This window comes from Gobius niger (assembly GCF_951799975.1).
Source record: "Gobius niger genome assembly, chromosome: 16".
NCBI lineage: Eukaryota > Metazoa > Chordata > Actinopteri > Gobiiformes > Gobiidae > Gobius > Gobius niger.
In genome coordinates this window covers 27,119,634-27,137,490 of record NC_136867.1, presented here as the reverse complement: position 1 = coordinate 27,137,490, position 17,857 = coordinate 27,119,634, and the positions used below count along the sequence as shown (strand labels likewise).

The 17,857-nt window shown below is 42.4% G+C and overlaps 1 protein-coding gene across 1 annotated transcript in view; it reads right to left on the bottom strand.

Moving 5' to 3' along the window:
• The window catches only part of trmt61a (tRNA methyltransferase 61A), a 43,369-nt gene that overhangs the window by 9,368 nt on the left and 16,144 nt on the right, over positions 1 to 17,857 (bottom strand). Inside the window, exon 4 of the mRNA XM_079573565.1 lies at positions 5,981 to 6,247. Coding sequence (XP_079429691.1) covers positions 5,981 to 6,247 — 267 coding nt within the window. The remainder of the gene's footprint in view (positions 1 to 5,980; positions 6,248 to 17,857) is intronic.

Below are 17,857 nucleotides of genomic sequence, written 5' to 3'. Positions count from 1 at the left end.
TATCTGTCATTAATTCCTCTCTCAGTATGTGCTCATTAAATGGTCTTCACATATGTCTTCGAGCCTACACTTCACGTTGGAACTGTTTAGTTGCCGTGTGAAATACAAAGGGAAACTATTTACTCAGAGATAGAGCAGAGATGGAGCAGCGGTGGAGTGATCTGCTAGAAAATAGTTCCTCAAAATGCGGTAATTCATGTGATGTAAATTACTCTATCAACACAGACATTTATATGGTTAGTCTGGTGTTACAAGTGATTTGCCTCAGGTGCTCTGTGGAGCGGGTCAGACTGTTTTTAATGCAGGCTAGCTGATACCATAGAAATGCACTAGCCTAGCACTAGCCTAGCGCCACTAAACTCTTCAAATATAAGAACTGGATGAATTAAAAAAATATATATCTCCAGAAATTGATGACACTCTGGATAACTAGGAAATGAGGCCTTTGTCTAAAACCCTGAAATATCCCTTTAATTTAAACAAAATGTCCGCATTTGTAGGCTCAAAAGACATTTTTAAACATAGGTCTAAAGGTTGCATCATGTTTCAAGTTCTCTGGTTTGTAGGAGCCTAAACCACAGAGTTAGCAGCTTTGATACATAATAAAACCCTTTGGAGACTTTGTATTCTGTCGTCTGCAGAGGCCGTGAATAATTGCAGCCCGTGTGACATAATGGCAACTAACTGTTCAAATTGCTACGTCGATTCTTGCAAACCACAGCGGTTTTCCCCCCTCACTGCTTCGAGCCGTAGCCACTTCCTCCTCCAAGTCGCTGACAGCGGCACTATTTGCAAACAACTGGTGTTTTCTTTTGAGTTTGACGAGACAAAGCATTTGAAGACGATTCACGGGAGGCTGCGGGAGTTGCTAAGAGGCTAAAGCTAACACAAATATAGCTGTTTCTATGGGTTTGAACAGTTCGTGAAGTGAAACCTGTTGAGACTTGTGGTTGTCAGAGGAAACCGCGGTGACGCTTTCCGCTCGGTCGACCTGCAGACCGGGGTCAAACACAGGGGAGTTAATCAGTATCAACGTTATTGTCGAAGGCGTGGGTGGGCGCTCGTAAAAAAGTATGTGATGAACTCTCGTATACAGTGGTGCGCATAAGTATAGGCCCCCCTTTAACTTTTGGACATTTTGCCACACTATGGACCATAAAAAACTGAAGTGTGATGTGCATAAGTCCCGCCCCCTTTCCTTTTAGTGCAACCATTTGCCTTCAGAAGTTGCCTGATGATTTCTGAATGATCACATGTTGACCCAATGACTAAATAGAGTCGACCTGTGTGTAATCTAATGTCAGTTCAAATACAGCTGCTCTGTGATGGTCTCAGAGGTCTGTGAAGAGACTATTGTATAGCAGAAGCATCATGAAGTCCAAGAACACACCAGACAGGCCCGGGATCAAGTTATTGTGAAGTATAAAGCTGGGTTAGGTTATAGAACATCTCTCAAAGTACATTTAAATCCACCATCCAGGAATGGAAAGAGTCTGACATCACTGCAAACCTACCAAGACCCGGCCGTCCTCCTAAACTTACTGACCGAACAAGGACAGCACTGACCAGAGCTGTTACAGAGAAGCCTGTGATGACCCTGGATGAACTGCAGAGAGACACAGCTCAGGTGGGGGAAACTGTCCACAGAACTATTAGTCGTGGGGGCACGGTAGCGCAGCGGTTAGCGCTCTCGCTTCACAGCTAGAAGGTCCAGGGTTCGATTCGTTTGCATGTTCTCCCCATGTCTGTGTAGGTTACCTCTGGGTAATCCGGTTTCCCCTACCACTAAAAACATGTACAATAGGCCAGGATGAATGAATGTGTGTGAGTGAACGTACGGTGGTGGTCAGAGAGTCCATTGGCGCAGACATGTGCAGTCGTGACAGGGCTTCAGTCTCTCCCAGGGGAAACTGAAGCTACAACCATAGCTAACCACCACCGAGTATGGAGTGAATGTACAATTGTCTCATGTAAAGCGCTTTGTGACTATGTCTGTGAAAGGCGCTATATAAATAAAGATCTTCTTCTTCTTCGTACACTGCACAAATCTGGTCTTTATGGCAGTGTGGCTAGAACTGTTTCATTTCACTTCACTTCACGATTGTGTGTCACTTAGTGTGTGTCTTTCACATAAAATTTCAACTAAATACTAAACTACTAAATATATTTATGTTTATGGTCCATAGTGCGGCAACATGTCTAAAAGTTAAAGGGGAGCCCATACTTAAGCATGAGGTAGGGTTTAGGCAGGCAGCAGGTGTGGTAATGTTATGTGCCAGCTTAGGGATTGGGTTTAAAGTGGAGTGATGTTGATTTGCCTTCATTTTAGCTCAACTGAATAAACTCTGCAATATCACGAAGTGAAGTCTGAGAAACAATGTAATAGTTAGCACTGAAGCTTGTCTTTTGGGGATTTGTCTCTGAGCCCTTCGCCGGCCCAATTATGTCAACGTGGAAGCGCTGTTTGTTTACACGAGACGAAGGACTAAGCTCAGTTAACTGCAGAGTAGTAGAAAAAAATGCTTGATGCGCTTCTCTGTCAAGTTTTGGAATAAGCTGCATGTGAGGAGCAGTGAGACGCAATCCTCACATTGTCACAAATATCAGAAGGTTTCAGCACACTTGATGTCGCCTGGTTTGTGATTACCGCGGTTGTAAAAGGTCACAGTGAGTTAATCAGTAAGACTTTTAGGCTGTGTGTGCTCAAACAGCGCACACATACAGGGAAAGGTTGGAGACCGCAGAGAAGTCAGCGGTAGGTTAAGTAATCTGACGTGCCTTCAAAGTCGTAAATGTCACGATGAAATCTGGGCATCCCCTTCAGTTCATCCTCAAACTCAAGAACAAACAACATCGAGGTAAAATCTGAGACACAGGCAGCTCACAGTGGAAGGGGAATTTGTATATTTGCCATTATCGTCCATATTAACACACTGAGTGCCGCTCTGTTTTGGGGGATTTAGCTGTTGAGTGCCAACAATCCAGACCATTTGTCATATTTGTAGCGTCACAGTGTATTCTATGTGAGGGGTGGGCAGATTTGCTTTGACGCAGGGCCAATTTTCATTGTCGTCACAACACCAAGGGCCAAACCTCCCATTTGCAGCCCAAGCACCAATTACAAATGCCAGTGCTGCTGTACATCATATTCCCAATGAGGTGTTAGGTCAAGAGATTGTTAAGGGATTTACTGTATTGTTTGCCTTTTGAGAGCACTCGATTTCTGAATTGCACAATAACAGTTTGCAAAATCATCTGAAGGACCATAGGCTCTACGGTGGAGGGCCTGATGTTGCCAACCCCTGTTCTATGTTATAGCTATGGACACACGCTATAGCTCATTTGAAAGAAGAGAATCTAAGCTCTCAGTAGGTGAAAAACGTTAATTCTACGTGCCTCGGTTCCTGAGAGATCCTAAGCTAAACGGAGGCTAGTTTTGATCAAAATCAGCTTTTTTTCTAGAAACAGAGATATCGCATGTTTTATGAAACACGACCGTCTCCCTCATTTCACTCTCTTCACTGAGCTGTGACTGAAAACTGGACGTGATACGATATACTCAGGTAAGATATGTTCTTTCCTGAGCTTAGACGAGTTGATGTGTAACTGTCTGGTCTTTGTGCGTGCGCTCAGTCACGCAAAACGACCAAAGATGTTGTTAGCCTTTGGCCTCTCCCAATGTATTCCTATTGCTCCAAACGAGGGTGAAGTTGGAAGCTACCAAGCTCTTCCACGGGCACAAAGACCAGACAGGTACATATCAACTCGTATAAACTCAGGTAAGAACATGTCTCAGTATGGAAAAACGGTGGCCTATTCCTTTAAGAGAACATAGAGCTGAAATACTGTGACAAAAATACATTGCGAGCCGAGGATGCAGTGGTGACCCGCGGTAGATCAGACAAAACTGTCGGCTTCTTGACCTCATTGTCCGTGATTACGAGGCCGACTGATAAAAAATAAAGAGCGATCTGAAGCACAAGGTGTGGAGATCATTGTTCTGTGCCGGAGATCCCCTCTGCTCTCACCTCCCCCTCTCTCTCTGATGGAAACGCACCAACGTTGTGATTAAATTCCCAGATGAAATGTCCAGATCGTGACTTTTCCCAAGTTGTTGATTGTAATTTATTTCAGTTCTGTTCATCACAGAGGTCCCAAAATCACACATAAGCTGTATTAGAGTGTCTAGTTTCAGAATTAAAACCCCTCACTTTTGAACAACAAACCTGGCAACTATGAAGAATAGAAGCTTTCCATCGTGTGTCATCTAATCTTAAAGGAACAGGTCACCGTTTTTCCATACTGAGATATGTTCTTACCTGAGCTTAGACGAGTTGATGTGTACCTGTCTGGTCTTTGTGCCCGTGGAAGAGCTTGGTCGCTTCTAACTTCACCCCCGTTTGGAGCTATAGGAATATACTGGGAGAGGCCAAATGCTAACAACATCTATGGTGACTGAGCGCATGCACAAAGACCAGACAGGTACACATCAACTCGTCTAAGCTCAGGCAAGAACATATCTCAGTATAGAAAAACGGTGGCCTGTTCCTTTAAAGAGCGGGTGCTTTTTGCTTTTTTTTTTAATCATTGCACTTATACTATACTTATACACAATACTGATCTAAAACAGCTGAACCAAAATATCCAGTAGTTTCACTTCCCTGATTTTCCACCCCTTTCCTTTTGCTCCCCTTCGCTGTGCAGATGTTTCAATAAACACATCACTGTTGTGAAGCTATGGGCGAGTGCTTTTTACTCCACGATGAAAGGATTAAGCTTAGCAGTGATCGAGAGGTGAGGAAAGCATTTCAGTAGGAGATCAAACAATTACTCAAAGATGTGCTAGTGGCTCAAAACCAAAGCTCCAGGTCTGTTTTTGATGAGAGAACAACATTGTGACGGGGTAAAAAGCTCTATGCCAGGGGTGGCCAACCCGCGGCTCTCGAGCCGCATGCGGCTCTTGGCCAATCAGAGTGCGGCTCTTTGCATGATTGGAGATGTTTAATACAATGCGGCTCTTTGCAAAATAATTGGTAAATATTTCCCATAAACTGTAAGTCTTTGACCAAAAATCCAACCATCGTCCTACAGACCCTGTTTCCATCTCTACATGAATGAGAGTCCGTATCTCTCTCCTTTTCGAGGCGGTGTGTAAAAGGAGCCCGTGCGGCAGCCTCAGTCAAAGCGGGATGTAGGTTAAACAACAGACAGGCAGATCGTGGCACTAGGATTAGCTTCTGTGCTTTTCAGATTTCTGATCAGCTACTCTTTATTTGATGTAATTTGGCCACATATTCACAGAAAAAGATTAAAATTAGGAAATGGAAAAAAGCGGAGCTCTTTTGAAGCGTATGATGCGAAGCTCGACATCGTAACGCGGAAATACGCAAAGTCATGACTTTTCTTTCACACGTGCTATAACTGTAGCAGATGCAACTGAAAACAGACTCTCAGACGTCCAGAGGCTCCTGGTTAAAGTTCATGAACTTTATGCAGCCTAGAGTGCGTTCTCTGCACAGTCCAGTCAGGACAAAGCTGCAGGCACTGAGCGCACAGGCCAGGGGCGAATCAGAAAAGGGGGCTCAGTGGGCAAGGCCCCACATACAAACACACCCCAGCATTAAAAAAAAATAAAAAATAATAATAATCTAATTCTGTCTCAGTCAGAGCTGAAAGCACAAAATGTCATTTAATATACATGTATTTCAATCTTGTTGAGGAGTAAAACCATTCAATCTAACACAATTATTAAAAAAAAGAAAGAAAAAGGCATAAAGTTATAGTTTATTGTGATTAAATAAAACGGTCACATTCTATTTAATCACAATAAACGACCGCCCCGGAATCTCGCTAATGGTCGGTGCCTTTGTGGCTCTTCACAGGATCAAGGTTGAAAATTTCGGCTCTTGGTCTCTGACTGGTTGGCCACCCCTGCTCTATGCATAGACATTTTCTAAACACCACCTGCCCTTGACCTCACCTTGCCTCTTGAGGGCCGTCTTGGCGTGCCCCACGGCGTCCCAGGGCGAGGGGATGTCGAGGAACACGGCGTCGGCGACCCCGCTCACCCCGAAGCCCTCCTTGCACACGTCCTGGTTCCTCATGGTGACCAGGTGACCCACACGGTGCTCCGCGAACTCCTCCTCCGCCTTCTCCGCCCTCTGAGCGTGGAACTCCACCGTGTGGAGGTGTCCCGACGGCGCGATGGTCCGGATGATGGCGTGGGACAGGGAGCCGCTGCCGGTGCCTGGAGGAGAGACCAGGAGGGGAACGTTTAGAAATATCTATGCATTTACCAGATCTACACTTCTGCATCCATTCCAATAAACAGAGGGATGATGGAAGAAGCTAAGTGGACTTTTGAGCAGATATTTGTGCAAAACTGACAAGAAATGTACAGAAAATGAATGTGTCTTTGTATTTTTGATAACTTTCTGTTGTAAAAAAAAAAAGAAAAAAAGTAAGGCTATAGTAGTGCCTCTTGACCATGTGTTTGATGGAGTAAACTTAAAGTGAACATTTTCAAAGCTGCACATGAAATGGTAAATGGTCTCAACTTATATAGCGCTTTTCCACCTACATTAGACACTCAAAGCGCTTCACAGCAAAGATCCACTCACCCATTCACTCTCTATAATACACCAGTGTACGCAGACACTGGGGGCAATGTGGGTGAAGTGTCTTGCCCAAGGACACGATGACAGTGTGCACTTCCAGGAGGTGGGATTCGCACCCCCGACCTTCTGCTCTACCATCTGCGCCACTGTACATGAACACAGGCACGAGTTTCTAGGGCTGGGACGATACACTTTTGTCACAATCCGATACACATCATGATACTCGGGGGCCGACATAATGCGATACAGTAAGTAATTATGGTAAGTAACACGTGTAACAAGTCATGTGTCCAAAGTTTATAAACCAAATGCCATTTGACATTTGAGGAGAATGAAGAATCCGAGGCACAACTGGATGAGGTAAAGCATGCTTTTATTGCGGACGCCGACGCGTTTCGACCTTCGGGTCTTTGTCAAGGCAGTGTATCACAGCTGTACCTGATGAGGGTTTAAATAGTTCAGGACAGGTGATGTGTGTCACATGACAAACTGAAAACCATACTTCCATCCAACCATCCAAAGAGCACCTGGTACTAATTGAGAAGTGCATCAACACAAACTGTAACAAAAGGCTGTGTAGCAGAAAACAAAGCAGTGCAGGATAAAAATGCTCCAAACACGAGTACTGAAAATATTGTGATACTCGGGATGGCGGCATAAAGTACTGCGATCCGATACAATATTCTGTCCCAGCTCAACAAGTTTCTGTGAACATTTGAGCCACCTGAGGCTGCGCTGACACTGACACTTTAAACTCTAGGTTTTGGCAACAAAGTGGAGCTCATTCTGCTTTCTTCGCTCGTCTACCCAAGGCGCTCCAGCACGCCATTTACAATCTACAGCAGTGGCTCCCAAAGTGTCGGGACCCCTAGGGGGGTTACGAAGCCTTGGGTGGGGGTCCCCAGATGATTTCAAGATAATCTAAAAAGAAAAATACTACTGTTTTTGGTATACATTCGAGTGTAAAACAGCATATCATTTGTGTAATCCATTCAAATATTCAAAATAAACAGTTTAAATACATATTAACTGGATGTTAAAATGTATTTCTGGCCTAAAGTAGCATGAGAGGCAATAACTTTATACAATGGGGTTGTTTACATGTCAATTTTTGGGGTCCCAGCCAAAAAAGTTTGGGAACCCCTGACCTACAGAACTAGTCCTGTTCACTATGTCTAGATTTCCACTGTTGTGTATGAAAAGTTGAAAACTATATATTTTTGGAAACCATATGGTAGCAATGAGAAAAACAGAGTGAGAAACACATGACAAGGGTTTCATTGACTTTTTTGATTGACTAAATGGAATTTTCTGCCCATATAAATGTTGATACCATAAAATTCAGCTACAAGATACTCGACAGTATGTCACTAAATCCAAGCCACAAACAGCACATTAAAATGGCGTTTTCAGATGTGATATAATTGTGGCTTCGGATTGTGGCTTAAACAATGAGCACATCCGCTGTCTGAGCCCGACAAAGGCGGCTGCTGTTCCCCTCTCGCTCCGAGTGTGTGTGAGTGTGTGCTCTGTGTTCAGGAGGTGTCTTCTTAAGGGCTTCCTCTTCACAACAACACTGCTCACTCTCTGTACACGAGCTCCACCAGGCAGAAAGCACCGTGTACAAGCGCCCTGGGGGGTCACAGGGCGGGGCGACTTGGGGGGGAAGTGTCATATTGCAACGCTTTTAATGTGGCTTGATATTTCACTCTGTAAACCAAATATGACCATTTCCTTTCTCCATATGAGGCTTTCATTCATTCATTTGCATTACCCAAATCTAAAAGCTTCTGGACTGGTGTTTACAGCCTACAGGCCAGTGAAACTCCTCATTTGAAAGCTAAGACCTACCGAACGGCTCAAAACTGATATTTTTCCTTGCGTTGTTGCCTATTTCTCGGCACTTTTTCATCAAATTTTTGCCACTTCTTTGTCTCATTTTTGTTGCTATTTTGACGTTTTTAGATTTGAGTTACAGTATACCAAACAGGAACAGAAGATCAGTTATACTAATCAGATAATTTCATGTGAGTTTTGTTTATATTAGTGTAACGTAAAGCCTGTCATTTACCCAAGGAAATTTAGTTTAGAAAACTCCAGTGAGTGCTTGATGTTTTCCCAGTGTATTAATAGATATAAATGATCTGTAACATCTCGTTTGCAAGAAAATGTAACACTTTATTTGTTGCTTTATTTCCACATCCATCGACGCCATTGGACGACCCGTATGGAGCAGTGAGCATCGCCAGTCAGGTGGGAATCGAACCTGGGACCTTCTAGCTGTGAAGCACGAGCGCTAACTGCTGTGCTATCATGAGCTCACACTGGGGAAAAGTACCTTTCACTTTTCCACTCAGACAACAGAACACTTTTAAGAAAGTCTCTTGGTATCGGTTGATATCGGATATCGGCAGATGCTCAAACGCACAGGATCGATTAATCTACCGATTATTTTCACAATTAAATCGATTGAATGTGAATGGTGAATGAATTTTTTATCACAAAACACAAAAGTGTTATCGTTTAAAGGGACTAGATGCAAGTTAGCCATTCTATACTCACTACTGCCCCCTCAGGTCATACGTGTAACTGGAGCTTCTATATTAAGCTCGTGCATGACAGCACTTCGTACCCAAACAAGTCTGAGCTCATTCTACACATTAGGACATTGTTGGAACATGTAGGGGGAGGAAAATACGTAGTTTTAACATTTTTAAAACTCTGTATAGTCCCTTTAAGGTCAGGCTGATGGAGTAAACTTAAAGTGAACGTTTGTTGGAGGCTCTTGGCGCTAAATCTGCTTCTGATTGGACGAGACACAGACGGATATTTATGAAATTTACAATGTACAAAACACTACAAACCCTAACTTTAAAAACAAAGGAGGTTTTCATTTAAAAAAAATACACTATTTTCATCTTATTTTTGGTCTATTTGAGTGTTGACTGTGTTTACAAGAAAATGATTAATCGATTACTAAAATAGTTGTCGACTATATCAATAACTTATTAGTTGTTGATTAATCGATAAGTTGTTTCAGGCCTATCGGTATCGGTAGCCAAAAAGCTGTATCGGTGCATCTTTAATCTCCAGACCTGAGGTATTAGTGAATGAACGGTGTAATAGGAACCATTCATTTCTACTTGATGGCGATTAATCCTCCATTCCTTGATCTTTAACTTCAACATTTTCAAAGTCCAAATCTCTCCACACTCCAAAGTAAATACTGCATCACAACCAAGTGTCCTTGCTTTGTCCCTGGAAAATATATGAGCCCATAAAACTAAAATGGGATAAAATAACTGCTGGAAATACAAAAAGCGATCTGGCCTGAAGCACAGCTCGGTCACATGTTTCGGATTCGTAGATAGTAAATTGCCTCCTCTGCTCCGAGACCGAGCTGACGTCACTGCGCCTTTTGTTCCGACGACCACAAAGAAACCAATGTTTAGAGCCACGACGCAGGAAACCACTGGGATTTTATAGAAAACTGGAGAGTGAGCGAACAGTCCCAGTTTAATCGCTTATGGGTGAAGAGTTAATAGTTTGGTCTAGTTTGGCCCTAGCGATAAATCAGTGCATTTGAGAGGATTGATTTTTGACCTTTAGGTGTAAACAGAGTCGCCCATTTACACCATTTAAACCAATCAATACAATTCAATGCATTTAACAGCAGAGTGACAGAGGACACGGAGATCAATGATAATGGCATTTTAACTGGTTAACAACAACATGAGCCTGATCTAATCACAGCCACAATTAAACAAACAAGCGCTGGACAAGATGGATTGAAGAGCTTAAAGGGATATTTCAGGATTTTTGACATAGGGCCTCATTTCCTAGTTATCCAGAGTGTTGCTGATTTCTGGAGATATTTTTTTTTTGGAATTCATGCAGTTCTTATGTATAAAGAGTTTCGTGGCGCTAGGCTAGTGCAAGGCTAGTGCGTGTCTATGGTATCAGCTAGCCTGCATTAAAAACAGTCTGACCCGCTCCACAGTGCACCTGAGGCAAATCACTTATAACACCAGACTAACCATATAAATGTCTGTGTCGATAGAATAATTTTAACCATTTTGCTTTTAAAATAACTTTTGAGCAGCATCAGCTTCGTGGTTGTATAAGCTACGTGGCGGCGGAGTGATCTGCTAGAAAATAGTCCCTCAAAATGCGATCATTTATGTGATGCAAGGTCAGTTATATTCCAAACATTATTCTATCGACACAGACATTTATATGGTTTGTCTGGTGTTATAAGTGATTGGCCTCAGGTGCTCTGTGGAGCGGGTCAGACTGTTTGTAATGCAGGCTAGCTGATACCATAGAAATGCGCTAGCCTTGCACTAGCCTAGCGCCACGAAACTCTTCAAACATAAGAATTGCATGAATTACAAAAAAAATATCTACAGAAATCAGCAACACTCACTAGGAAATGAGGCCCCATGTCAAAAATCCTGAAATATCCCTTTAAAAGGTGCATTATGCAACTTTTAATATGAAAAAAAAAGTTGCTGTTTGTGTGTATTTGACCTTGTAGTGACAAAGCCGGTGTATGAGTGGTCAGCATGGTGCCTTTACTTTCCATCAGAGTGATCTCTAGGACGCTCCAGGATCAGTTGTTTGGAAGGTTTTCACTGCTGATGGACCCTCTCACCAGAAAACCTACAAAACAATTGATCCTGGAGCTTTGTAGAGACCAGTGTGATGAACTGTAGAGGCGCCATGCTGACCACTCATACACCGGCTTTGTCACTACAAGTTTTTTTCCATATAAAAAGTTGCCTAATGCACCTTTAAACGACAACCATGTCACTAAATCTAAACATCACCATAATGACTATATCCACTTATAATAATTGACTGATTGAATGCTTGAATAAAACACATTCTGGACTATTGGATATTTATCACCTGTACATTTATTTCCCAATGCTTCATGTTTATTGTGGGATACTTCAAGATAAAGTACTTACTGACAGCTTTTAGCTTTAGAGTGTAGTTTCTGTGGCATTAAAACATCATTAATCGCAATGATCTCCTGCCTTTATCCCAGGCCCAGACTTCCCTATCTGCACACACTTCCTCCAGCTTGTCCTTGGGTTTTCCCCTGGGGCCTCTTTCCAATGGGAGGCTCCCAGAAAACATTCTCAGGGAGTCGACCAGGAGGCTCCGGGACAAAGGTCTGAGCCATCTCAACTGGATCCTCGCACATAAAGAAGCAGCGGCTCTACTCCGAGCTCCACCTGAGTGCCTGAGTTCTCTTCCCTACCCCTGACCCTGTCTCTGAGGGTATGCCCAGGCACTTTGCAAAGGAAACACATTTTCTAAGGAGGTTATCTTCACAGTAAGAAGGTTCAATCCCAGGGCTTTCTGTGTGGAGTTACATGTTCTCTCCGTGTCTGTGTACGTTTCCTCCGGTTTCCTCTACCACTAAAAACATAAACATTTGGTGAATCCTCCAGCCAGGTGATTCTGACCATAGATCATATAATAAAAAGGCTAGATGTCTTAAGGCGCACTCACTTCCGGCATTACCGGCGGCCATCTTGCCACAGGGAAGCTCTTTTTTATTCATATGTATGCAATGTCATCACTACATCTCTGACGTTTATAACAAACCAAACCGTTTGAAAATCGGCAGAAAATGTTGCAAGTTATGGTTATTTAAAAAGTACTTGCTCCATAAAGCACAATGTTACAAGTGAGCGAGCTCCCTGTGGCAAGATGGCCGCCGTGTGCGGACATCGACCTCCGTTGGCCAGCAGCGCTTACGAGACATCTAGGCTTTATATGACATCTATGATTCTGACCATCAGCCTGGCTCCACATCTGGAGGTGGGAAGGTGTTGGAAGGTTTTCTCTGCTGATGAACCCTCTCACCAGAAAACGTATAAAACAATTGATCCTGGAGCGTTGTAGAGTCCGCTGTGATGGAAAGTAAAGGTGCCATGCTGACCACTCATTCAGCTATTAGGGCTCAAAAACACAAATATCAAGGCTTTTTTCCACATGAAGTGTTGCATAATGCAGCTTTAACATCAATGCTGTGACAGTGGGTTTAGCTGCAGACAGTTTAGAAACGTCAGATTAGCCTCGTTTCTGTGGCTGGCCTCGGAGGGTCACCTTGAGCTCGGGACATTACCTCACTGCAACTTTCCCTCCCCCTTTCCCCCTGATATTTTTTTAATCACCTGGATCACAAAGTCAAGCTCTGTTTACTTTGCAAATATGTAACTCAAGGACAACGGGAGCTTATACGGGAGCTTTACAGTCGGCTCCTGCAACATGACTTACACCAGACTGTATAATTATTTATATAGAGGCATTAGAAAGTCCAATTAAGGCATATTTCATTTCTAAAGATCTACAAGTATTCCATAAAACAGAGGAAAGAGGGGAAATTTTGATATTCAAAATAAAAAAAACTTTAGAGAGAAAAACAGGTGAATTAGTTTTACACAATCTTTTTGACATATGTATGCAGCAAGAATTTCAAACAATGTCATCATAATCCACGAAATTTTGATTTATTGCCAGTTTAAATCCAATTTAATGCTTTTGACGACAGTTAGGCCTTAGTTCTGGCATAATTCATCTGACTTTCTGTGATTTTTACAGTTTGTCATGTGTCAGTGTCAGTGTTTAAGCTGCTAAAGACGTTAGCATGCTACCGGTTAGCAACTGTCAATGGCTTCAACGCGATAAACACATGTGGCTCACATCTATGACACTGAGGAAACACGACAGTAAGAGCTCAGACCTCTGTCACATGTTGTATCCAAGGCCAGATGTTTGGAGTGTGGCTCAGGGAAGCTCAATGCTAACCTGTAAGATGCTAACATCTTAAACACCGACTCACTGGTTTCTTCACATAAATATGCGTCTCTGGGGCCGTGTTTTTACTGTTTTCTTCTTGAGCTATGATTACGAGTTCATAAAAATATCACTGTCGATCAGTTGTCTTTCATTTTCATCCTGAGTAGAGATATTGTTACATGTTGTAGTACTGCATAATTCCACTTCGGTATTCAAAATGGCCGCCATAACAACAAAAGTCACATGACTGAAAGGCATGAATAACTAACAAATATTGCTATTGGGAATACATTTACAACATGCGGTTGGGCTCACACGAGGGCTGCACAATATCGTACACAATATCGCGAAAAATATCGTATCGCGATATTAGCTGATGCAACATCCGTATTGCGAGAAGCCACAATATATCGCAACATCACCATAGCCTTCATCTGACTGAGATCAACCCATTTTTTTTGCAAACAATTCATTGAAGTCATGTGTAAAAGTTCAGTTTTAGTTTAACATTTACTAGCTTTGTTAAATTCTACCATTATTTTTCTCCTGATGGGGTGTTTTTTAAGTCTTCTTTTGACACAATTTGCTGAAAAAATGGAACATATCGTGTATAGTGAAATATCGCAATAATACCGTTATCACAATATTGCACAGCTGTATCGCATATCGCAAGTCACTTCAATATCGTGCAGCCCTAGTTCACACATTTTTGAGAAAAGACTGAGGCACTCATGGCTTTAGAAAAATATTTAAAAACCTTAATCAATTCATGGCTAAATCTTTTAAAAAACGCCAACATATTCCGGGCTCTCCAGGCCTTCATCGAGGCATATGCTGCTTCAAAAGAATCAAAATGGCCGCCAGACCTCTTTTATACCTCATGGTCATGTGACACGAGAGAAGGGACGGGAACAATTCATGGCCTACAGGAACGTCAGGAATAAGCTCCACGTCTTTCAATGTGACGTTTAAAAATCTTTGTACATGAGCAGACTCTATGGAGCTTTTGCGGAGGATATATTCTTGCTAAAGCCATAATTGTGGCTTTAGCAAGTTGATACTACTACTGCAATAACGTATACTGCACTCTGGACAGTTACGTAATCCTTCGGACTGGTTTCCACAGGTAGCAGGAATTCCAATGTGTTTTTTATGGCCATTATAATGCCCAGATAAAACACTCCTGATTCCACAATTGCAAAAGATCTGTGGATTTTTCCTACACAGATTTGTAACCAAATCATGAGCCGAGCGCATTCTGAACCACACATTTTGCTTTTCCATTGAACTAACTGAGTAAATAAAGCCATTATTTTCAGAAGAAGCTTCGATTTAAGGCCTGCTGGAATGAAAGTAAGTGCTTTTGGCCCCTGCGACACTGAAGGATGGATCAAAAGGAGATTTCCGTTAAGAACACAATAGTCTGCCTTAACCTTGGGAATAAAGAGGATTTGACAGTTTCCTATAAGAAAAAGAATGAATAACAAGCCTAAGTTTCAACACAAGTCTCTAAACTCCACATTTAGCCGATCTGACTAAAGCTCGCCTGTGCTACTTCTGCATTTGACGAACCCAGACGCAGTTATTTTAAATGTAGGAAGTGGCTCAGGACGAGCAGAGGTGACCCTTATCTGTCCCCTCCCCCACAGGCTTCATCCTCTTACACCGAGAAACTGCACAGAGGAGAGGCCCGGGCAAATACACGGGTTATTGTGGATCTGCGACGGCCATTTTAGAGAACAGACCAAAACGTCAGAATCACAGACAAATGTGGCAATTTTAAGGCGAGACGCTGCAGGGGAATTACATTTAGAGACATCAAATTAAAACTATTGCTGAACATTACTGATGAGGAAAAAATGTACTGCTAGTTTTCTGCCATTTCCTGTTTTCATATAAGAATAAGACATTTAAGTTGCCAATATTTTCAGTAACGAAATCTAAATAATGGATAGAGAAAGATTTAAATTCATGGTTTTATTTACTTGATAAATTAATAAGAGATATAGATAGACATATTGTTTATACTGTATATTGGTAAGATTTTCTCAGTGGATTCTGGATCTTGGTTTTTGTGTTCAAAGTTGAATAAATCAGTCTAGGAATTAGACATTAAAAAATCCCTCGGAAAAAATATTGTTGAGTCCAAGACTGGAAAGTGTGGAGTCTGTGGGAGCGACTATAGTTGAGATGATATTGCAAGAGTGGAAAGAAACCCGGCGCTATAGTTTTGCTACGTCTGCATATATGTGCCCTGTGTAAATCTCTCCGGTCAAGAAAGGAAATGACCATATTTGGATTATAGCTTCAGCTCAAGGAACCTTCACAGGACACATGGATATAAAATATGTCAATATTTGTGAATGAACACGTGAGGGAAACTGGCTTTTGTGGCACGATGTCAGAGATACTTACGGAAAATCTCCAGCTCTATTTTATACTTTGACATAAAAACTAATAACACTTGTATTGCGCTTTTCAAGCATGTGTTACCAAGTTTCTCAAAGCACCATACTCAGTGGTGGTAAGCTACTGTACGAGCCACAGCTGCCCTGGGGTAGAGTGACGGAAGTGAAGCTGCCTATCTCTGACCACCACCAACCACTCACACACTACATTCATTCTGGCCTATTGTACATGTTTTTAGTGGTAGGGGAAACTGGAGTACAGGGGAGAACATGCAAACTCCACAGAAAAGCCTCGTCCGACTGGTGAAGCTCGAGAAAAATCTGTATTTTCAGCTGCTGTGTGTCTTGCCTTAAAGGGATATTTCAGGATTTTTGACATAGGGCGAGTTTTGTGGCGCTAGACTAATGCAAGGCTAGCGCATTTCTATGGTATCAGCTAGCCTGCATTAAAAACAGTCTGACCCGCTCCACAGAGCACCTGAGGCAAATCACTTATAACACCAGACTAACCATAGAAATGTGTCGATAGAATAATTTTTGGAATATAACTGACCTTGCATCACATGAATGATCACATTTTGAGGGACTATTTTCTAGCAGATCACTCCGCCGCTGCGTAGCTTATACAAACACAAAGCTGATGCTGCTCAAATACAAGTTATTTTAAATGCAAAATAGTTAAAATTAATCTATCGACAGAGACATTTATATGGTTAGTCTGGTGTTATAAGTGATTTGCCTCAGGTGCTCTGTGGAGCGGGTCAGACTGTTTTGAATGCAGGCTAGCTGATACCATAGAAACGCACTAGCCTTGCATTAGCCTAGCACCACGAAACTCTTTATACACAAGAACTGCATGAATTCCCAAAAAAATATCTCCAGAAATCAGCAACACTCTGGATAACTAGGAAATGAGGCCCTATGTGAAAAATCCTGAAATATCCCTTTAAAGACATCAACTGATTTGACAAATAAGTTTTAGAACAAAAAAACAATTTCACTCCTATAGACTGATTTGATCACATCACTATCAGGGAACCGTGCTTCGTTTTCTGCTGAGCACATTATAACCTTTCATGAATAATTGAAGGCTTTGCGGTTTCCTTATAGCAACCACAGAATAAATAGATTTTGATTTAATTGCTCTACTGTAAGTATCTCTTCACCTCGGGAGCTGAAGTGTATTTTCAGCATTGCATCGTCTTCTTTAGATTTGTAACTTTTGTTTTGTGATCATTTTATCAGTCGCAGCCTCCTTTGACGCACTTCTCAGTCTCGGTGTGAACAATCTGCACATGTGTGGTTCCATTTAGATCTGACTCACCGCTTTCCGTTCATGTGCTGTCAGAATGTCCCCTACTGTTCTATTACTGCTCGGTTCTATACTGCTTCTGCTTCTGCTTCTGCTGCTGCTGCTGCTGCTTCTGTCCACCACTTTGCAATGTGCAGAAATCTAAATGAGGAAGCGGCATGTGCGAGCGGCCGTGACGGAGCATTGATTTCACGTCAAACCAGAGGCCGGGTTTTTAGGTTTGCAACAAATGGTACAAAGAGAGAAACCTGCGACAGTTTCTCCCTAAATAATGCTGCTGTAACCAAGTCTTTTATTTCTGGTGACTATGAAACACTGTTCTGCAGAGGACGGCATCCACATTCCTCCATCCGCCTGTTAAAGAGGGGGTATTATGCTTTTTTCAATCACATAGCACCAGTCTATATCACACTAAAATGATGACAAAACCTTCTGTTGGTCTGTAAATGCAGTAAATTAGAATAACTGCCTTGTATAAAATCGCTCTCTCAAAATGGCTGCAGCGACTGTCTTGAAATAGGCCTCTGTCTCTTTAAGAACCTCTGACCCTTTCCGACACGCCCCCTCCACACGCTGTCTGTGGCATCAGTGGGGAGGGGGTTCTGCTGAGGAGCAGTGGTCGGTTACTCGGCTGGTGACGAAAGCTCGGAGGCGTCTCCAGGAGGTGGGGGCGTTCCTAGGAGGACTCAGGCAAACCTATCCCT